At 43.7% G+C, this 23754-nt stretch overlaps 2 protein-coding genes across 8 annotated transcripts in view; one reads left to right on the top strand and one right to left on the bottom strand.

Moving 5' to 3' along the window:
- MAPK14 (mitogen-activated protein kinase 14) overlaps positions 1 to 7471 on the bottom strand; it is a 50899-nt gene extending 43428 nt beyond the window's left edge. Inside the window, exons 1-2 of one of the 7 annotated variants that reach the window (XM_053248604.1) lie at positions 7250 to 7470; positions 6892 to 7120 (exon numbers count right to left, since the gene is read on the bottom strand). In XM_053248604.1, the coding sequence (XP_053104579.1) occupies positions 6892 to 6920 (29 nt within the window). In that variant the 5' untranslated portion in view covers positions 6921 to 7120; positions 7250 to 7470. Of the gene's footprint in view, positions 1 to 3979; positions 4048 to 5151; positions 5763 to 6891; positions 7121 to 7249 lie in introns of those variants that run through there. The other 6 variants (XM_053248606.1, XM_053248603.1, XM_053248607.1 and 3 more) reach the window with 6 other exon arrangements.
- Positions 7293 to 23754, top strand: part of SRPK1 (SRSF protein kinase 1) — a 73779-nt gene continuing 57317 nt past the window's right edge. Inside the window, exons 1-2 of the mRNA XM_053248596.1 lie at positions 7293 to 7632; positions 8143 to 8203. Coding sequence (XP_053104571.1) covers positions 7317 to 7632; positions 8143 to 8203 — 377 coding nt within the window. The 5' untranslated portion in view covers positions 7293 to 7316. The remainder of the gene's footprint in view (positions 7633 to 8142; positions 8204 to 23754) is intronic.

Genomic DNA, 23754 nt, shown 5'->3' on the forward strand with positions numbered 1-23754 from the left:
TTCCCTTCAGGGGATGGAGCCGCTCTGGAAAGAGCAGAAGGTTTCAAGTTCCCTCCCTGGCTTCTCCAAGACAGGGCTGAGAGGAATTCCTGCCTGCAACCTTCAAGAAGCTGCTGCCAGTCTGTGAAGACAATACTGAGCTAGATGGACCAATGGTCTGACCCGTATATGGCAGCTTCCTACGTTCTTAACATAGGAACATGCCATATACAGAGTCAGACCATTGGTCCATCTAGCCCAGTATTGCCTACACAGACTGGCAGTGGCTTCTCTAAGATTGCAGGAGGCAGGAGTCTCTCTCAGAAATGCAAGGGAGGGAACTTGGAAATGCCAGGGAGGGAACTTGGAATCTTCTTCATGTGAATATGCAGGTAGTCTTCCAAGAGTAGCCCATTCCCTAAGGGGAATATCCTTTAGAGTGCTCACATGTAGTCTCTCATTCAAATGCAACTAGGGTGGACCCTGCAATTCATGCTTGCTACCCTTGCACCTTTTCAAGGGACATTTCAATATTTCCCAAATCTAGATGTTAGAAAGTAGTAACTAGAAAACTCAACTTCTCTCAGCTTTAAAAATCTGAACAATGATGAACAAACATCCAATGCACTTCAAACTGATCTAGCACAAAAGAACTGATTTATTCCATTTCCTTCTTCAAGTAAGCCTTTCCGTGCAATTCACTCAAGAACACTGCATTATCTTTATCAACTGTGTGCTAGCATGAATCACTCTGTTTAGACAGAATTTAAAATTATTCTTAACCAGAAACAAAAAAGGATACTCCTCTACATTATAACTAATGTTTAGGAAGGCTAAGCCCCAAAACAGTTAAGTCTGATGCTGGTTAAGCTATATGCAGGGCCATTAGTATATTATACTAATCACAAGAAAGTAGATTTGGTATCTCTCACCCTTGAAGCTACTGCACATACATGATTTGTTCAAGTAAGAACATAGGAAGCTGCCTTATACCAAGTCCATCTAGCTCAGTATTGTCTACACAGGCTGGTAATGGATCTCCAAGTTGCAGACAGGAGTCTCGCTCAGCCCTATCTTTGAGATGCCAGGGAGGGAACTTGTGACCTTCTGCATGCAAGTGAGCTTCCCAGAGGAGCCCATTCCCTAAGGGAAATATCTTACTGTGCTCACATGTAGTCTCCCATTCACCTGCAAACCAGGGTGGACCGTCCCTGCTTAGCTAAGGGGACAATCCACGCTTGCTACCACAAGACCAGTTTGGGAACAACAGTTCAGCATGCTAGAAAAGTGAAGGGAAATTCAGTTTGAGCTACACTCACACAATAGGATGGCCTGAACTAGAATACTTATCCTGGAGCATTTCCAGACAGGGCTTTTAGCTCGCTTCTCCTCTGGAATGGAGGTTGTGCGTTCACATATTAGCCAGGTTTATCCCAAAGTCCCTGCGAGCTATCTGGGAGTATTTCACATACCATTTGGGTTTTTCATTGCCCATTAGACCATTTTACTCCAATTTATGTCCGGGGTTTGTATGTCAGGTTTTGGGGGGCAAATTCGAACTTGCAGTAAACCTGCAGTAGAGCCTGCTGTCTGGAAGTACTCCTGAGGGCTGTATTATACAGGTGTGCACTTGCACAACGCAGGCACAGAATTTGGTACTGGATACAGAAAGCAGGATCGAAAATTCTCAGAAAAGAGGTTCTTCAAACCTCTCTTTTTAAGGAAAAGCTTCAAAACACAAGGGCAGAGCATAGCAAGATCTCAAAGGAAAAAGCAAGATGGATTTAAAAGATTACTGTTCTAAAGATCAGATTTTAATTTTTCAATCTCTAATACAAGTTTGATTTTAAATTTCTGAGACTTAAATACAAAATTTTCTTAACATATATGTTTGAAATTCAAATGGATCTTAAACTAGCTAGTGTTATTTTAAAAGATGCTTATTAAACACATGAATTCATATTTAACATTTTGAGTAAGGGGCTATTTTCTTTTGTAAATAGCCAACTTTGGGTTAGAACAGCTGTCTTTTGAAGCCAGGCTTTAGACATATGACATCTGCTATACCTGTTTTTACAGAAGATTTTTGGACCCAGAAACAAATTCCAGGCACCGGGACACAATTCCATTACGATACCATCCTATATTGTTCACTAAGATTGTTCACTGAACCTCCCATATGATTTTGTGCCCTCTAAATATTTGAGCTCTACAATTTTCTCACATCTCAGATTATGAATTTTTTAATTTTCTAACAAAATTTATTGCCTGCATCCTGAAACATACACTCATCTCAGTAAGCTACTGAAGTCTACTACTGGAAAGTGTCCAATGGTCTACAAGTAATGGTCTTGCTCAATGCTCTTACATGGAGAAATATGTAAGGCTCTGTCTTGCTGCCCAGGAAAATGGAACTACCCAGTTTGTATTAGATGGAATAATGCACTCATAAGAGTTTAATTTTGAACAAAATATTTCTTCTTGGATCAGAACTGAAGAGCTAGAGAAGTGGTTTACCACTGGCTATCCTGCAAAGCTATGACTAAAAGGACTAGTTGGAGCAACTTAGCAAATAAAGATGAAGGCCACCAAGCCTAGTGGATAAGCAAGTATGACCAATTCTATCAAAGTTCTAAGTACCTGTTTGACGAGGGAGTGGGATACAGTCTTTACACCTGTCTGTTTGAGCGTTAGGGTCATACACCATTGAATTTAAGTTTAAGAGTCCACCAGACTGTCTTATTAATGTTAAATCAGGAAGTTGCATCACTATCTACTGTGAAAACTTACAACACACCACTTTCTTGCACGGCATAACTTTAAAAGCATATCATATTAGTGAAATACTGCCTTGAATTCTTGCAAGAATAAGAATATACAGATCAAGATCTGTTTTCTAGGGGGGAAATCAATGGAAAGTGCAGGACAAAATTCTTCAAAGTAGTTTTGTTTAAAATAGGAAATAGGATCAATATTGTCATTTTTAAACTGACCTGTGTGGCTGCAGATCATCACATGGAAGCACAAAGTCTGGCTGTTTTCCCAATACCAAATAGGCAAGCACAACACTGAAAATATATGCATGCATCTCTTGTGCAACTTTACACAAGCTTCTGACAAACCAATAAGAATCCACAGAAAGTGGCAAACTTATAATAAACATTTAAAATATTTCATTGCCAAATAAGTTTCAATCACCTTACACTTTCAGGGATATGTTTTATAAATAGTATTATCTTTTTGAGGTATTTGTATTTAGATTACCTAGAGCAGTCCATTAGGTTAGAATGAACTCAAGCTATAACTGACTTAGCCATTTGTCCCAAATCCTATTTAAAATGCAGTACACCGTACTTGAAAAGTTATCCTGATGATCACCTTTCTCCAGAATGGATATATGATGTAGTGAGGAATCACAGTTTACCAGCAGCTTGGGATACAGTTTTAATGCTGATGAATAATGATTTCCCCCACTTGCTGAGGCAATGTTCTCTGAATAGCTTGGTGATGGCTGTTCAGTTTCCACAGGCAAGCCACAGCATTTACAGAGGGCCCTAAATTATTGTGATAGCACATGAGAATCTCTTCTGCCCCCACCCTGTGCAATAGCTGTGATTTTATATGAAGTCATATTGCCTAGTGACTAATACTAATGAGTTCTACAGGTGTATCACAGTTTTACATAAAATATTTGCTTTGATTTCTATCTAACATCACATAAAATGCTGTATCATGCAAACAGAACAGCTTTAATATTTCCACATGCAGAGCTGTCTGTAGCCATGGTAACAGTAATGCAATTTGGGGCTCTTTAACTTTCTATTCTTCCCCTGCGAAACATAACTGTTATACATTTGCTGTGCAGAAAGTGGTTGCACTAGTGCCATTACATCACAAGTCCTTCCCTTTCAATCTTATGCCACTTTGAATGCCCAGCAAATTCCCCAACCCCCACCTTTCTTCTTTTCTTCAGAAGATAGACACAATCTTCAGTGCATACCTTTCTCAGTGTTAAGGAAAAGGCTATCCTGTCCCATTTCAGGCAAGAGTAGTGGAGCAGCAATTGACCTTTGATGGGAGAGACATAGGTATATAATGATCATTGGCTGAGTTTGGGCCACTCTCAGCCTAACATGTCTCAGAGAGTTGTTACAAGATAAAACTGGAGAGTGGGGTGGGGAGAATCATGTACACATGAATCTCTGGGGGGGATCGGCAGAATAAAGTGGAATAACTATAACGCCAGCTACAATCCCTTCCATTGTGAGAAGGTGGGGATATTGTACAACAGAGTCAACATTAATAAAGCAATAACACTAACAAACCAGCATTACCCCTACAGGAAACAAGCTTTGACTAAAAGGCCATAAAGCAGGGCTGCTCAACTTCAGCCCTCCTGCAGATATTGGCCTACAACTCCCATAATCCCTGGCTATTGGCCACTGTGGTTGGGGATTAAGGGAGTTGTAGTTCAAAAACAGCTGCGGGGGGGGGGGCTAAGTTGAGCAGGCCTGCCATAAAGTTATCCAGTCACAAGCTTTCCCTTAACGAAACACCAAAACCTCCTTAAACACTCTGCCCTTGCAGTTCTCAAGTGAAACTGGAAAAAGAATTCAGCACCTCTTCCTGACAAAGACCGCGAGCGACTCAGGCACTCTGAATCCAGATGCAGGGCTGTGCTTTGTACAAACACAGTAAGGGGATGGATTTTAAGGAACCGAGAGCGACTGCACGAGGCAAGGCGGCTGTCAGAACAATGCAGCAGCCACCACGACAGTGTACGTCCGAGGCATCGAGCCCTGCCCTGCACCAGCTTCCCCAGCCCCTGAACACAAGGCACACGATGGGAGAGCGCCTTCCGGTACCTGCCACCAACATTAGATCCCTTGACATTCCCGAGTCTAACAAGCTTCGGGAGTGGGGAGATAAGACATCCAAGGACCAACGCCTTTAAGGTTGGTTTCAGGATCTCCAGCTACAAGGAATGCCCCGACTGCCGGCTCCCTCACAGGGGCAGGCCACGGGAGAAAGGTGGGCTTGTCCTAGACACTAGAAGGACGATGAGCCAAGGGTGGGGAAAGGGGTGCTCGGGTGTCATGTGGACAGAAAGCCAGCCTGTGAAAGGGCCAAGATCCCGGAGGAGCCTCCACTCCCAGAGGGGCAGCAACTCACCAGACGGAGCCGTAAGCTCCCGAGCCCACCGGCGAGAGGCTCTGGTAACGCTCGGGCACCTCCCAGACCGTCTTGTTCAGCTCTTGCCGATAGAACTTGGGCCGCTCCTGGGTCATCTCGACCCCGAGCCCGCCCCGCCCAGCGCGGCCGGGAGGGGAGACCCTCAAGCAGAAGCGCTGGCTCCTCCCACTGCAGAAAGAGGGGATTTCCTGCCTGGAGAACGGAGAGTCAAGAGGTCGCTCGCGCCCTGCAGCCGCCTCAATAACCAGCCGGCCGCAGCGGGCCCAAGTGCCTCGTGCCGTTGCCCCCACCACCAAAGCGGGCGGGGGGGGGTTGGAGAGGAGAAAAGAAGGCTGCTCCTAGTCGGTTGCCAGGTCCCCCCAAGCGCTCACTCAGCCACCTGCACTGTCACCGGAGGAACAGACCAACAGGTGGGAGTTGGAAGGAGACCGACCCAGCACTTGTACTGAGGGAAAGCTAGCAGCCCAGCAATGACGACGACTCGCCACTGCCTGACTTCTTCCCGACCTCTTCCTAGATGCTCGACCAATCGATCGCCGTAATCTCGCGAGACTTAGGACACGGAAAAGCCTGAGGCAATGCCCCAATATGGATCCTAGCACTAGCGCCCTATGAGCGCTACAAAAAGGTATCGCGAGAATTGGAAGCGGACGAGACGACAACTAGGGGAAGGTGGAGCTTAATTCCGGATCAGGGTTGCCCCTCAGATGTGGCTTTTCTGCTAGTGCAAGTCGGTAGGCGTTTGCTCTGAACGGAGGCTTAGTCTCTTGTAACTGTGCATAGGATTGTAGCTTTTCAAGTTATAATATCTGTGTGGAGTTTCCCTACAAATGGAGTGATATAAAACACGCAGAAGTGTTTAACTAATTCGTGCTGTTTATTAATAATAATAATAATAATAATAATAAAATAATGATGCTATATGAATTGTTGTGATGTTAATTCATGGTGACTCATTTGAGCAATAATTATGCTGAGCTACGGGCAGTCCGTTAACTAATATACTTTTTTCCTGTTCTCATGTGTATATTAGCTGTAATTTCTGTTAATTGATTTTGTGCTAGGTTTGTTTCGCAATTTTACGCTACGCTAGGATTTGTTTGTCAAATGCATACATTTGGATAGGCAGTGAGGTAGCTTCCATTCTTTGCTCAGGTGCAAGGTTGGTGGCGGCGGTGTGACATACAAGAGCCAGCGTGGTTTAGTGGTTAGAGTGCTGGACTAGGACCGGGAAGACCCGAGTTCAAATCGTTTTTCAACCATGATACTAGCTGGGTGACGCTGGCCAGTCACTTCTCTCTTGGCCTAGCCTACTTCACAGGGTTGTTGTGAAAAGAGAAACAAGTATGTAGTACACCGCTCTGGGCTCGGGATATAAATGTAATAATAATAATACGTACTAATACAGTTTAATACGGTCTGCCATCTCCACCCCTGGACTTGTGCCTATCGGGCTTCTTAGAATTAGTAGTATCCATATGCTAGTGTTTGTGTATTTTAAAATACAAAATGTGTACCGATGTCAACCTAACAGCGGACACCTATGGCTGTGCACTCGGAAAGTTAGCTCTGCTGGGTTCAATGAGGCTTACTTCCAAGTAAGTGTGTATAGGGGTTGCAGCCTAAGCTGACTATATTAAAAATAACTGACAAAACCTTCAGCTATACAGCTAATCAACAGAACATTAATTTAACAAAAAATCAAGACGCAACAAATACCGAAGGGGCAGTACTGCAAAATATTCCATGCACCTCGTCGCTATGACGGGAATTGTATTCACAATGCTCTCACAACAAAAAGTGCCATCCAGTTCTGTGGAAATGTCACTTGCTGGAAGCCACCACGCCACATACTGGCCCAAGGAACACAAGCCTAGGAACCTGCTGCTTGCTGTACCACGACATCAGGTGCCAACAGCGCATTCTGTCTTCTTTACTCCTGTGCCGGCTGTATGAGGTATGACAGTTACTCAGACTCAAAAGAAACGACGGGAACGTCACAATCCCATGTTGAGCGACAGCCCATCGTTACACTAGGCATTGCGCGAGTTTTTACGTCGCATCTCTAAGACCTTACCAAATCCGGCGAAACCTCTCGGCAGACAGTAGTGGGCAGGGGGGGAGGCGGCGCATGCGCTCCGCACATGGGACAGGGGGAGGCGGGCGAGGCGCCTGACGCGCGGTTCCAGCTCCTGCCTCTCATGCAGGGCAGGGGGCGGTGCCGTACGCGCTCGGAAGAGCCTGGGGGAGTGGTTTTCCTTCGGAGCCCCAGCTCAGAAGGAAGTGACAGCAGCGGCGTCGAGGAGATTTGGTGGCGCGCGCAACGGCGCGCGAAGATACCGGCCGTACGCACGCGCCGACCGGCTCGCCCTCACCCGGCGCAGGCGCAAGGCACTTCCTTGGAGCGCACGCGCGTGGGACCGGGGGGGCTGCCGTCTCTAGCCGCCATGGAGCGGAAAGGTGAGTGCTTTTGGCCCGTCTGATTTCCCCCTTCTTCTCTCATCGCCTCCACTACAGAACGGCTTCTTCCTCTCTCCTCTCTGAGGCTTCGGGGTTCGTGCCCCCCACCCCACATTCCCTCAGTCGCCCCAGTTCATTACGTGCGCGGGCTTCTTTTTCATTTTTGTCGGGCCTCTTGTTATTCAGGAGCTCTTGCCGAAAGCAACTGCGTGTTGCTCAGGCATCCTGGCAAATGTGCAGTCCGTGGGTTCTTCTTTCCTCCCTCTCCTCGGTGTTTGCGAGATAAAGAGGGTGACTTAATAGGCTCTCTCCATTTGCTTTTTATTCCTGGAGGGTGAAATATTCTGGTGTTAACCCGTGCCTCTCGCATTGAGCTTGACTGGATTAACGCTGCCTCTGAGCAAGATGGGGTTAAACCTAAAGCCAAGTGTATAGACTTTATGATGCTAACAGTGTGCCTGTCTCCTACCCCTACCTAGAAGCTCCTGATGTTTTTTCTTCTCTTCCCAGTTCTAGCATTACAAGCCCGGAAGAAGCGGACCAAAGCCAAGAAGGAAAAGGCCCAGAGGAAGTAAGTGTGACCCCAGAGTCATTTTGTACTAGGATGAGGGAGAGTTGAAGGTAGTGATAACTGCCTGTACTGATGTCTGGAAGTAAGTTTGGTTAGTTATGACAGTGGAGAATCTCCCCACATTTGGAAGGTTCCTTAGAAGTTCATTCTGAGGGCAGCCTCTGTGTTAAAAGTTTGCATATAGACTTGTCTTAAAGTGGAGTGTAGTCCTCTGTTTCTTGTAAGTATCATTAAATATGGTTTTGTATAGGTTGTATTCTGTAAAATGTAAGCAGCACTGTGGAGAGAGCTTGTTTGATAAATATATAAATTCTCATATTTTTCAAGAGAAATGTACTAACTGAAAGTGGTAGATAACTTTGTTAGATTAATGGATCAAAATTTTTCTTATCTGGACTACTTGATTCTTTCTAAGGACTACTTTAAACTTGGGCTATCTTATACAAATCAAATTTGCACTATAAATCTATTGACATAGATGTAGAAGTGAGGGAAAGTGTTTTTTTAATACAAGTTGAGTATCACTTATCCAAACTACTTGGGACCAGAAGTGTTCTGGATTTTGGACTTCTCCGGATTTTGGAATATTTGCATACTGTAATGAGATATCTCGGGCATGGGATCCAAGTCTAAACACAAAAGGTTACTGTATACACTGTATTTTATTTTTTTAGGTTTTATTTAAAATCTCTAGTGCCAAGCGAGTGAGTGAGCTGAGGCATTTTGTTTTTTGTTTTGTTATGAGGCACTTAGCTGCATCGAGTCGGTGCTGCAGGCACACACCGTGATGGTTTCCGGATTTTGGAGCATTCCGGATTCCGGATGCCCGGATTAGGGATACTCAACCTGTATGTAGAATGTTTGAAGTTTAGATATGGCTAGCATAATGGTTCTTCTAGCTATTTCTGGATTCCAGTCATTGTTTGTATGGGAATTGAGTCATAACAAGCTATTTATGTATCTTCCATCTGAAGAGTTGAAAAAGACTTGGAAACATTTCCAATGATATATTGGAGTCTGCTCTAAGCATGACACTAAATCTAGCAAATAGATGTAATAGGTGCATTTTCATTCTTTTCTACATTTCTGTTCTGTTATTTATTTATTTATTTATTTATTGACTAGTAGATGAGGCCCATTGTTGACTGGGGGAAAATCATTTCCCATAGATTACAGTGTTAGAAAATTTCAAGAAATGAAATTCAGGAAGCCCTTAAATGTTGTGGTGGCAATGTTTGCGGTAACGGTGATATTGGAGTATTTGATTCCAAACTCCCCCAAACAATCCACTCTCACGGCAAGAGTGGATGGAGCAGCCTGAGTGGGAAGAATGGCCATTTAAAGTTGGAAAGGTGAAACCTCTCCGCGCGCCGGCTGAGATACAGCCAAATTATTCATTTGGTATATTTAAATTGTGTACCAATGTAGTGGTGTGTGTGTGTTAGAAAATCACAAACAAGCGAAACTACCCTACACAATGACTAAAGTAGTACACAGGAAAGTGGCCTGTGAATAGGCAAAATTGCTGTTCGAGGGCTATCTGTATATGTCAGAATTTTTTATTGATGTGCTTGCAAAACGGAAATAAAAGAACAGCTTGAAATTTGCAGGATTTCAACTTCAAACGTTTTTTTAATTGAATAATTACCATATATGCTAAACTTGTATCATAGTAAATATGAATCTGAGAAAGATCTGCTTTTCTTGGGCCATTTTGGAATTATCTGATTATTGAGGACTAAAAATCTGTTGAACAATAACAGGGATGATAATATGATTATATTCAGGATTTCTTCTACAAAATTTTAAAAAATAATTTAAACCATTTACCAAGCACATTCCATTGTAAAATGTGATGCATCTAGCTAGTTTCAGTGGCAGGATTTTGTATGCAAACTTTTGCTTCTGTAGGTCCTCAGGAAGCATGAATTTATTTTGCACAAGCAAACCCAATCCTTAAAATATATAATAGATTTTTACACTTATAAATTGCTATTTCTCAAAGGAGCACAGAGCAGTTTACATCGTTATGTTTATCCTCACAACAACACTGTGAGGTAGTTTGGGCTGGGAGTGACTGGCCCAGAGTTACCCAGTGAGTGTAAAGGAACATCTCCCTGAAGCTTAAGAGCACAAGTTATTTTAGACAGTTCAGTAACCACCACTACCCCAGTGGGCTTTCTTCCACAGTGTTGCTGTGGCTAGCACTAAGTTCTTAACAGCATTAACAATGCAATATTTAACACTGACTCTATACTTAATTTTATTAGTCTGCTTATTTAAAGAGTGTGTATTTTTGAAATGTCATAAGCTCTTTATAAAATTAACTTCTTGTATTTTTAATGGTTTACTGTTCCTTGTCTGGAATAATAATTAAACACAGGAGAGTTCTTAGCAGAGCAGAATAGGTTCCTATCTATATTAAGGCTGAAACTCTCAAAGCACTTAAAAGTAGTCCTACTGAAATCAAGGATTATTTTATAGCCATAAACAGCACAGCACAGGGTTGCCACAAATACTGGAATATGATATGATTTTATTTATTATTAAACGTTATACCCTGCTCAAGGCAGCTTCCAACAGCAAGCACAATTACAACTATTAAAAAGGAGGATGGCGGATATCTTTGAGAAGATAGCTTTGCCTTCGATTTATGCAAGTATAGGTACTTTATTTGTTCTAGACAGCTGCAGTAGATCTTCCTAGTGACTCTCTTGAATGGACTAAATTGTCAGCCCAATCCTGTCCATATTTACCAAGAAGCAAGTCCCATTGATTTCAATTAGACTTGCTTCCAAATAAGAGTTTAGAGGATTGCAGCCTGTGTATGTTAAGGAGCAAGTGTGTTCCAGTGAGAGAAAATTGAGCCAGAGGTGTGCATTATTTAGTGAGAGTAATTAACTGAGTTAATTTCTGAAAGTACTGTAAAGCCTTTAGAAACCTATGTGTATAGATGCCATTAATAAATAAATGCCACTCTTTGCTATTCACTATATGCCATTATGTTGGCAACATTAACCCAAGCCCAGATCTAACCTTTTTGTCTCATTTTCAGATGGTTTTTAATCCTCTTCTGCCCTTGACTGTTCACATAACCTTTTTCCAGTCCCTGTGTTTTTGCCTTTATGGAAAGGGTCAGAGCCCATGCTTTGCACTAAGTAAAGGTTCTAGTAGGGTTACTGGCATCTGCAGTTATAACTGATATCAGATAGTTGGACTGGGAAAGATTTCTGCATCTGAGGCCTTGGAGAGCCACTGTGAGGAATAAACAAGCAATAGGCAGTACAGGGCTAGATGTGCCAATGGTATACAAAGTGCTTTATATGCCCCTTTAACCTTTTCTGCTGTTTCCCTCTTTTCATTCATTGCCCAGTTTGTCAGTTCACGCCTTTGTGGCATTTCTCTTAACAGTTTCAAAGCAAAATCATATCAGAAGAATCTATCTATATATTTAATTCTCCTAGATGTACCCGTCGCTAATCGTACGCATGGCAGCTCTCGTGAGAGTTCGTGAGCAGCTGTGGATAGGATAGTGACGGTGATGGGGGAGAAAATAGGGGTGCAGGGAGGAGGAGGCGGGCGGCAGGAGGCAGCCACTGATGGGAATGGGCGGGCGGAAGAAGGTGCCGGCCTGCCAGCCAGAAACCGCCGGGGGGGGGGGGGAGGGCAGCAGTGGTAGGTGAGCCCAGCTAGTTACTAGTATATATTAATAATTAGTTGTAGAAGAATTTCGGGTGCAGTCTGTCACAACCCGACTTTGTGACAAAGCACAAACACATCTTCCTTGCCTCAAGCTGACCTTTGAAATTGAATCCATAGCAATCACTTGTCGCTACTGCAGTGTTGTGGTGAACTAATACTAATTCAGAAATTGAACTCTAGACTTCCCATGATCATTCTTCTGTGTCCTAGAAACTTTCATAGTTTGTAGACGGAGGTCCTTGGCTTACTAGTAAAAGAAAATTGATTGTTCTTCAGGTAACTTTGCTATGTAATTAAAAACATTCTTCTCCAACTGATATCGTGACAAGTGGAATGGGTTTTATAATATGTTCATTCAAACAAAGCTCCTTCCCATATAAAGCTAGTCCTCAAGGAGTTCCTCTTTTTATACTTGAACACAAGAACATGGATTATTACCCGTTTTCTGCTGTTCTGGCAGTGGCAGTAGACATGGTAATCATTTTTATATATGATCTTGAATCTCTATTTTTAAGATAGTTAATACTTCTGCAGTTTTGAGAGCCTTAAATAGCTAGGACTATATTTTAAGTCAGATCAGTACATGAAAGAAGCAAGAGAGAGATGAGAGTTGAGCTTTTATGTACCATCCAAGTGTATCTGAGAAGAGCACAATGCTTAGGGCATAATTCTTCCCTATGTAGCCGACCCCCTTAAAGTTCAGCTGATTCCAATTTTTCCTTAAGGTGGACGAAGGTCATCAGCTTAGTATGGATTTACCAGTTATCACATAGCTCGAGACAGGGTAGGGTTACATTTTTTATGCAGGCTAGTTTCCGGTTAGGCAGTAGGTGGCACCAGATACCCAGTTCCTGTCCTGTCTGGCTCAAAAGACATTGATTTTGAAGAGCTCTGTTACTCAGCTTTTTAAAAATCAGGCTACTTTGTTCTTTCCCCCCCACCCCTTACCTGCTTTATTTCTTCTTATGTGCCAGGGTGGGAAGGGAGTCGCTTCATTTTGTTCTAAAAAATCATTGCTTTATGTTCTAATTTGGTCCGTTTGTTAAAACTGCTCAGTTACTTTTGGGTTTGCCTCGGTTAGCTTTTTCGCACCCTTTCCACTTTGGTTAGCTTTTTCTCACCCCCTTCCCACTGTTTCAAGCATATGGAGGTGGCTCAGTTGGAAGAGATGTTAGTGGGCTCCCTCTTGGAAGGTCCCCACTCAGATCCTGAAGAGAGAGAGAAAATTTAAAAAGCCCTTTCAGGAGCTAAAAAAATAGCACTCTGCTTCTCCCAAGCGCTCTGGCTACTGCTGAACAACTGATTGAACCCCTGCTGAGCACTAAGCAGCATAGAAAGGCTGCAAAGAAAAGCAAACACTTAAACAAGGAACACTGTAAAACACCACAAAAAACAGCCTCTTTCCTCTGCTGTGCAGTGAGCATCATGTGTAGTGATGCCTACCTCCGATATTGCCCCAAGACAACACAGGCAAAGGTGTGTAGCACAAGGGTGCCATTTTAACTAAATATATTTCTGCTGCACCTGTGGAAGTGGGGGAGGGAGCTGTGGCTATGCTGTTTTTGCTCCCTGTAGCCCCAAATGCCGGGCTTCCTTCTGCTCTAGAATAGGGCTCTAGTTTGCTAGTCCCTGACATTGCACAACCCCAGATAACACAGCCCATGCAAACTGCCTTTGATCCTATATCAACTTCACAGAGCTCCACTCTGATGAATAAGACCTTGCTAGGGGGCAGTAAAAATCCTTTCCTAGAAGACGTGTCTCAATAGCTAAAGGAATTTATCTCAACTGCATGTAGGGCTCTGGTTTCTATGCTACTTCAGCCCGCCTTACCCCATCCAGTTCCAGCCCCTAGGGCTAGACTCACAGAGCGACAGTACTGGGAGCCTATTCCTCTCCAGATTCCAACCAGGGTAGTGGGGGAATTCCCCCCACAGAAAGAGGATGCTTCCATCCTTAGGCCAGGACCCCAAGGGGCAAAAGGAAAGTCTATTGGAAACCCCCCTTCTTCATCAGAAGATCCCCCCCCCTAAAAGGCCAGCTCTCGTGCCCCAGGACTCCACTCTTCGTACGCCCCTGGCTCCTGCCCTCCTACCAGCTCCACTCCTGCCCCACCTTCCACAACCTATTGCACCTAACCACCCGGGCCCTGGATCTACATCACCCGTCCTGTGAGAATCATCTCAGGAGTCCTCTGACTGAGATTCAGAAGATGAGGAGCTGTCTGAACAGGGCTTCAAACCACAAGTACCTAGCTTCTCATGCCTGTTTGCACCAGCTGACTTTGAAGTCTTACTGGTGAAAGCTAAGAGAGTCATCAATTATGTCTCCACTCCAAACACTCCTCAACCTGCTCCTGGCTTAGACCTACAAGTCTTCCCATTGGAGCTGGTCCCATCAGCCACGGTACCATTGTCACCATGGTTCAAAAACACTACGGTGGTGGAATGGAATGCCCTTGTCTCTTCCAGACCTGCCACATAATTTCCTAAAAAATTATATAACCTCTCCCCTGATATAATGGACCTCCTCTTGGTTCCCAAGGTGGATGCACCAGTGGCCGAGTTAGTCTCAGGGGCAATCATGTACAAAGAAAGGGAGGAACGGTTTTAAAACTCCAGAGGACAAAAAGTGTGATTCTCTCCTAAGAAAGACTCATGAGGCGTCAGCTACAGTAATTAGAGTATCCACTACCACTTTAACCTTCACACATGCCTCCATTCCATCGGCAAAACAATCTTGCCCTTATACAAATCTATTGTGCGGCCACATTTGGAGTATTGCGTACAGTACTGATCACCGTATCTTAAAAAGGATATTGTAGAACTGGAAAAGGTGCAGAAGAGGGCAACCAAGATGATCAGGGGACTAGCATGCCTTTCTTGAGGCAAGGCTACAGCATCTGGAGCTCTTTAGTTTGAAAAAGAGGTTACTATGGGGAGACACGGTCAAGGTATATAAAATTATGCATGGATTAGAGAGAGTGGACACAGAGATAAATTTTTCTACCTCACACAACACTAGAACCAGGGACCATCCCATGAAACTAAATGCTGGGAAATTTAGGACTGACAAAGGGAAGTACTTTTTCACACAGCACATAATTAATCTATGGAATTCTTTGCCAAAGGATGAGGTGATGGCCACTAGCTTGGATGGCTTTAAAAGGGGCTTAGATAAATTCATGGAGGACAGGTCCATCAAAGGTTACTAGTCTGGTGGCTATACGCCACCTCCAGCCTCAGAGCCAGGATGCCTTTAAATATCATTTGCCAGGGGAACAACATCAGGAGAGAGGGCATGTCCTCACCTCCATTAAGTTTGCAGACGACACAACTGTGATTGGTCTGATTACTGCTGGAGAAGAGGAGTCGGCCTACAGGAAGGAAGTGGAGCGGCTGACCAGGGTGGATTTGATTTAAATCAAACTGATTTAAATCACGATTTAAATCACGATTTAAATCACTAGCAGGGTGGATAAAAATCAAAAAAATCCGATTTAAATCAAAAAAATTCGATTTTTTTTATTTAAATCGGATTTTTGATTTAAATCGTGATTTAAATCGTGATTTAAATCACTTTGATTTAAATCAAATCCACCCTGCGGCTGACAGAGTGGTGTGGGGAGAATAACTTATTCCTCAATTTAAAAAAAAAAAAACAAAGGAGATCATTGTGGATTTTAGGAAATGCAATTTGAACATTCAGCCACTCATTATTGAAGGGATTTGTGTGGAACAGGTTTCGGTGTTTAGATTTCTGGGAATGGAGTTGAGAGATGATCTGACATGGGGAGCAAACACCAAAGATTTGGTGAAGAGAGCACAGCGGAGATTATACTTCTTGAGGGCTCTCAGGAAGAATAGTCTTTCAAATAATCTACTGCTGATGTTCTACCTCTGTACCATAGAGAGTGTGTTAACCTATGGAATCTGTGTGTGGTTTGGGAGTTGCACAGTCAGGGAAAGAGCATTGCTGTCCAAGGTTGTTAAGACTGCGGAGAGAATAATTGGGTGTACTCTTCCCACTATAGACCAAATTTATGCCACCAGGAGTTTTAACAAAGCTGTAGAGATAGTGCAGGATCCCACGCACCCTGGAAATGATCTCTTTCAGCTTCTGCCTTCGAGAAGGAGGTACAGGGTCATAAAAGCCAGGACCAGCCGCTTGAGAAATAGTTTCTATCCAAAAGCGGTGTTAGCTCTGAACGCAGCAAAATACAGTTTCTGATGGGGTTTTTGTTTTTAGTTTTTTAGAGCAATGAGTATATGGGGTGGGGGGAGTATATTGGGATATATTTAGTTATTTCTTGTTAGGTCCTGTAGAGGTTGCTGTAGATTCTTTCAATCTCGTCATTCTGTACAGGACAATGACAATAAAGATTTATTGTATCGTATCGTATCTCTTGCTTGTGGGCTTCCCAGAGGCATCTGGTGAGCCACTGTGTGAAACAGGATGCTGGACTAGATAGGCCTGATCCAGCAGGGCTATTCTTATGTTCTTAATATATGTGATTTTTTTTTAGCCTACTTTCCAGTAGGCTTAACCAGCAGGGCTGTTCTTTATGTTCTTATGATCTTCCAGAGCACAACAGTCGAACAACATCAAATATTTATATACTGTTTTTCAATAAATATTTCCAAAGCAGTTTGCATAGAGAAATAAATAAAATAAATATAAGAAGATGAGATGGATCCCTGTCCCTAATCTAAAAAGAAACATAAGATAGACACTAGCAACAGTCAGTGGAGGTACTGTGCTGGGGATGGATAGGGCCAGTTACTCTCCCCCTGCTAAATAAAGAGAATCACCACATTTAAAAGGTGCATCTTTGCCCAGTTAGCAGGGTTCCAGACAGTTTCCCTCCACCCCAATTACCAAACACGTGAACAATGACACCGTTCCAGTCAGGGTTAGACTCACTCTATGCTCATGAGCCTGGTGGGCCTCCACTACCAACCGGTGGGTGTTGGACACAATACAAAATGGCTATGCATTAGCGTTTGAGATGCCTTCCCCCGACCACTTTTTACCCACACCTGTCTCAAATGAATCTGGCTATTTTTCATCTTCTGAAGATCAAGGCAGTAGAACCAGTACCATCAACAGAATTATAGCAAGGCATATTTTCCATATTGTTTTTGGTACCCAAGAAAGAAGGGTCCTGGAGGGCAGTCCTAGACCTCAATTGCCTGAAACAGTTCATAAAAAAAGAAGCCATTCTGCATGGAATCTCTGAGATCCATCAAGGTGGCTGTGCGATCCCAGGAATCCCTCACCTCCATAGACCTCTCGGAGGCCTACCTAAGCATCCCAATACTTACTCACTACTGCTAACTTCTCAGATTCACTTAAAACAGCCTCCAGTTTCAGTACAGAGCAATGCCCTTTGGCCTCTCAGCCCCGCAGGTATTTTTGTACTGTAAGATATTCCCCTCGAGATGGAGCCACTCTGGGAAGAGCAGAAGGTTTCAAGTTCCCTCCCTGGCTTCTCCAAGATAAGGCTGAGAGAGATTCCTGCCTGCAACCTTGGAGAAGCTGCTTTCAGTCTGTGTAGACAATATTGAGCTAGATAGACCAATTGTCTGACTCAGTATAGGGCAGCTTCCTGTGTTCCTATTATCTGCTCATCAGATCTCAGACCTGTCAACAGACCTACAAGGACATTCAACAGACCACACAAACATTCCTGAACCACGGATTTGTCATCAATTATCAGAAAAGTCATCTGTCACCCTCCCAGTCCAGTCTCTGCAATATGTTGGAAGCCTCGAATGCAACATTGTCTCTACGTTCCGAATGCAAAGACAAGTTGAGATCACTAATTCATTCTCTCCTGTGTCAACAGTTGACAGACCTGATGCTTCTGGCACAGATCCTAGGCTCAATTATCTCATACATTGAATACATCACTTGGGCAAGATGGCATACAAGAACATGACAGTGGCTCATCCTCCCATATTAGGAGGCCATCATGGAACGCAGGCAGATGCAACTCCCCCTAACCAACAAACTTCTCAGGACATGCAAGTGGTGGCTGTCTCCAGCACTCAGTAAGGAGCTTCCACTCACAATCTCCTCACAGAAAACCATCACCTCAGATGCAAGCCTCTCCGGCTGGGGAGCTCATTGCCAGAGCCATTACGCACAGGGCAAATGATCTCTCCCCAAACTTGGTCACAATATCAACTGGCTGGACAACATCACCATAAAGTCCCATGTCTATCACCAAGGGGGAACAAGGTCAAGCGCAATCATGGCGGAATCTGATCTCCTCTTTGCCCGAGTGGAAAATCACCTCCTGTCCATATTGGCAGAACACCTCAGTGGGATGGCATTCCATCAGATGGCCAAGGTACTCGGCCTTCCTCAAGTGGACCTATTTGAATCAGTAAGCAACCATCAACTTCCACGCTTCTTTACGAGGTTTTTAAAATTTTATTTTACATTTTATATCCCGCTCTTCCTCCAAGGAGCCCAGAGCAGTGTACTACATACTTAAGTTTCTCCTCACAACAACCCTGTGAAGTAGGTTAGGCTGAGAGAGAAGTGACTGGCCCAGAGTCACCCAGCTAGTATCATGGCTGAATGTGGATTTGAACTCGGGTCTCCCTGGTCCTAGTCCAGCACTCTAACCACTATACCACGCTGGCTCCAGTCTCCCCGGGCAGAAGCCATGGATGCATTAATGGTGCCATGCCCCCACCCCCTGCCTTGTATCCGATCGCCATTGATCGGAGAGACATTCGAAATGCGCTGTTGGAAAGGGCAGACCTAATCATCATCGCACCCTTTGATTCTGGAGGCCATGGTTTTTCGACCTACTGGATCTCTCTGTTCGGGCCCCTTGGCATCTTCCCCCATGACAAGACCTTCTGTCACAGGGCTCCATTCTCCACCCACGCGGGAGGTTGAGCACTCGGCCCTAGGTCAAGCGGGATACTCATTAGAAGTACAGAATACTATCCTAGTTTCTAAAAGATCGCCCACCAGTAGAATTTACCAGTCTTCTTGGTCAGCTTTCTTGCGGTGGGCGCATTGGAAGCACGTATCTCCGTTGACTGCTGGGGTCCCCGAAGTACTGGCTTTCTTACTATCCGGTTTGGAACTTAAACTATGACCTAGTACATTGAGACGTCAAACTTCAGCCCTCACCTCAGTGCTCAAATTGTCTGCCCAAGATTCTCCCTCTTTACTCCACCGTCATCTTATAAGGTTCCTTAGGGGGGCTGTCAACATCTCCTCAGCACCAGTTCACAGATATTCGTCCTGGGACCTCAATAGGATTCTTAATGCACCCACTAGAGCTCCTTTTGAACCACTCCACTTGGTACCTTTAAAACTCCTCTCATTCGAGATGCTCTTCCTGGTTGCAGTTACTTTGGCACAAAGAGTATCCGAACTGGTTGCACTCTCCAGTCGTTAGGAGCTGTGCGTGTTCCACCAGGATGCTGTAGTGCTAAGATTAGACTCTACCTTTCTCCCAAAGGTTAATTCTACCTTCCTCTGGATGCAAGAAGTCATCCTTTCTTCCTTCTGCCTTTTTCCGATGCACCCCAAAGAGAAATCATGGCACTTTCTCGATGTGCACAGGGCACTCAAGATTTACCTAAGATGTGCTTCCATGTTGCGCCAAATGGACTCCCTTTTCGTGTCACTTCTTCTTTCATCTCTGGGTACCAGGGTATCCAAAGTCACCATATCCCGATGGATACGAGCAACTATCACGCTGGCATACGAATCTCTGGGCTTGCCGTTCCAACTGGCGTTACAGCTTATTCAACTTGTAGTGTTTCTACTTCAGTCGCTTTTTCCGTGAATGTCCCTCTCACGGAGATTTGTAGAGCAGCCACCTGGGCTTCTGTTTCTCAGTTCAATAAACGCTATAAGATCTCTTCATTCCATGCAGCCCAGGTGGAACTAGGCCTCACAGTCCTGCAAAGATAGTCTAGATCATTGTTTCTCAACCACCGGTCCGCGGACCAGTACCGGTCCGTGAGCAGTTGGGTACCAGTCCATGAGGGTAGTGGTCCGTCACACGTAGAGGGGCCGGGCCTGAGATCCACGGAGCCCGGGTGAGCTCTCTAGAGCTCACTTCTCGGCAGGCAGCCCTCATTGCTGGATAACATTAATTTAGCTTCCTCTGATGAACATTATCCAGCAATGAGGGCTGCCTGCAAATGAGCTCCCAATGGTGGCCCCTGCCAGCCCAAAATTGTTTTAGAGGCCTGGGGGTGGGATGAGCGGGGTGACCCCTATACTAACTGCTGGTCCGGGAAACTGCACACGAAGAATGTACCGGTCCATGACTCCAAAAACGTTGAGAAACCCTGGTCTAGATCATCTGCTCCCTTCCTTCTTCATTCAGCTGGCTTGGGTATGTCCCATATTAAGCTGATGACCTTTGTCCACCGTCAGGCAAAAGAAACATGGGTTTTACTGTGAAGGGCTCTCTTTCTTAGGTGGACGAAGATCACCAGACCCACCCATGGATATAAACTCTCTGGTTGGGTGCCAGTTTGGGGTGCAGGGTAGCGAGACTCAGACAATTGAGTTGTCTGTCCACTATTCTGTCTTCATAGTATCCCACCCCCAGGCCCCTTTATGGATAACTGCTTTGCCTCTGTTTCTTGGATCTTATGCCTTTCTACACTACAGGCTCAGAACTGAGTCTCTGGCGCCATCTACTGCCTAACTGGAAACTAGCCTGCATAAAAAATTTAACCCTATCCTGTCTTGAGCCATGTGATAACTGATAAACCCATACTAAGCTGATGATCTTCGTCCACCTAAGAAAAAGAACCCTTCATGGTAAGACCAATGTTTGTTTCTTCTCTCCTCCATTGCCACCTCCTCCATTTGATACATGTGCAAGAAGACAGCAAGCTGTTATGAAGAAAAATAGATCTGTTTGTGCTTATAAAGCCTCATCTAGATCTCTTTCCCTGCCCGCCCCCTTCCATATGCCTGTCTGCACACTGAATTGGAACAGAGGAGAAACTGGGCTTTGTTGAGACCTTTTGGGATTTCTTTGCTCTAAGGCACTGTGCAACCCTGTGAGGAGGAGGACTGTGCCCCTAGGGTTGATGGATAAGCTTGCTTGTTCGTATAACAAACAGAAACTTATCCTATAAACTGGCTTCAAATAATAACTCCTTTTGTGGAATAATTTTTTTTTAAAGAATGGTTGTTTATATCTACAGAATTGTGGTTTGTTTTTTGCATGAAATGTCAAGCATAGTGACGAGGTGGGACAGAAATACTGAAATAATGCATACGCCCGCATGTACCAACATTAGTCTTCCCCCCCCAAAAAAGAAAAAAAATTATTATTATTTCCTAGAAGTTTCCTACTGGAGGCAATTCTTGCTCACAGCCAAATGGTTATTATACCAGTCAAATGGTTATTGACAAACTGCAATTAGTGTATGTAGAATTTTATAAGAAGAAATATCAGATCTCTGTTTTGAGCATACTGAGTGGGAGAAAAAGAGGAGGTGAGCAGACAGGGCAAAGGTCAAGTATGAATGTGATTAATGCCAGTTGCGGAGGAGTAACAACAGGAGAAAGTGCATGTCCTTAGCTCTCGCCTGTGGGCTTCTCAGGGGCATCTAGTGGGCCACTGTGTGAAACAGGATGCTGGACTAGATGGGCCTTGGGCATGATCCAGCAGGGCTGTTCTTATGTTCTTAATATATGTGATTTTTAGCTTACTTTCCAGTAGGCTTATGAGATCACCTGACTGTGTGTCTGTGTGCCCCCCCCCCAATCAACTTTGCAACGCCTGGACCAATATGAACCAAATTGGGTACAGATGCAGGGACACACATGGACACCTCAAGCCCAAGTGGTGTGGTGTGTGTAATGATGTCATCCACTCCAATTCAAGATGGCAGCTGTGTGAACATCTGAGGTGCAAGCAGGCTAATTTGTGGACTGGCTAACCAATTTAAACCAAATTAGGTACAGTTGCAGTGAGTGACAGGGACATCTCAACGGCGTAGTTCATGATGATGTCATCCAGCCCAATCCAACATGGTGAATGCATGAACATTTGAGGTGCAATAGATCTAACTTGTGAACCTTGATTTGAACCACATTTAGTCCAGTTGTAGAGACAGTGAAAGGAAAGTAGCCTGATGCTCTCCTGCCTCTGGAGAGTGGTGGGTAACTATAGATCTCCTTCCATTCACCCGTACACTACATTCTCCTTTGTAAGGATAATTCTAAGAATCAGTTATTTATGGGTGCCTCCCCAGGGTATGGAGAGTGTGTGGTCACCAAAGCCCCATTAGAAATTATAGGAAAGCAATGATGATATTTCAATGTAATTTTACTGAAAAGTGTATATTAAGGTTTTAATTTTAAAACAAAATTTTAAATCATAAGGCATCCCAAGGCAGTTTACAAAATACAATAAAACTCCAAAAAAAAACCCAACACCCCACACATTTAAAAAGTTAACAGATTTTAATTTTAAAACATGTTAAATTTTAAATGAGATTTTTAAATGTGATGGAGTTTTATTGTATTTTAACTGTTGTAAACAGCCTTGGGAGGCCTTATGAAAGGTGGTATAAAAGGTAAACAATTTTAAAAAAAAGAATATTCCTATACATAAAAACTATATAAACAGTTCAGATGGCATTTACTTTTGAAATCCTTTCTGTGAAAGTCCCCAATGCAGTTTCCCTTTGAATAAGTGTAACCATTCTTGGTTCTGATGTTTTCTCTACTACAAACATGAAGTGTGTTAACATTAGTTTACCATTTCACCTGCAGTGCTTTATCATTCCTTCTGCTATCATCATTAGTCTGCTGGGGGAGTGGAGAGAATATAGCCGTGCAGGGGCAAGAGATGGCTTTCCCTCTCTGCTGCAGTTCTCTGGCCTCACTTGCTATAGCCAGAGGATCAAGTGGGAGAGATCTCCCATTTTCCTACTTGTGGGGAGCAAAAAGCTCACAAATAGTGAAGTGCTTAAAAAAAAAGTTCACACTCTTTTGGAAAATATGCAGACTTTGCTTATGGATCAAGATTTTATTTAATGAATGAAGTACTTAAATATTTGTCATTTCACTTTGTAATGAGAAGAAACTACAAGTCAAATTTCCTTTTATTTCAAACTATTTCTTGACAAATATTTTCTTTGTAGGACTGTTGATCATTACACAAGGATAGGGGAATAGTCTTCTTTGCACATTGTCAGTTTATCAAACAGTGTTGTGGTGTTCCTCTTGAGAATGAATGCTCATAGAAGTAATGAACAAAGTATCCTGGTATGTGTTCTGCTGGTGTAAGCAGAATAGAGCTTGAAAAGTAGAACAAATAAAACCCTGAGGTTGCTTCTCAGACATAGAATTGATTTGTAGCTCCAGAGCTAGTGGCTGACATCCATTGCGTGTGCCAAATCAGGATGGGTAATCAGGATGGGTGATTTTAGCTAATGTTCCCTTCCCTCTCTTCTGTAGCCCCCTGAAAATATGTAATTGTGGGTCCCACAACATATTTTTGATAGATACGGGGCTACAAGTGGAAGAAGGACTGGCAAAAATTGAACCTTATTCAGCATTATTCAGTGCACATAATGTTCATCTGGATGTCAGTCAGCAATTCTAATTAGCATGGTGTTTTGTTTTTATTTTTAATTTTCTTTCTTAACAAAATGGAGACTAAAACGTACTTCCAGAGGCCACATCTGTGGGAGAGGAAGCCATGGTTTTACTTAAATATCACTTTAAGGAACAAAAACTCTTGTTTACCCGCCCCTACCCAACAGGGTATGAATTATAATACATTCACCATACTTTCTATTATAGGGAATATAGATTAAAGTTAAAGGAGTAAGCAT

The sequence above is a fragment of the Hemicordylus capensis genome, chromosome 4 (genome assembly GCF_027244095.1).
Source record: "Hemicordylus capensis ecotype Gifberg chromosome 4, rHemCap1.1.pri, whole genome shotgun sequence".
Lineage (NCBI taxonomy): Eukaryota > Metazoa > Chordata > Lepidosauria > Squamata > Cordylidae > Hemicordylus > Hemicordylus capensis.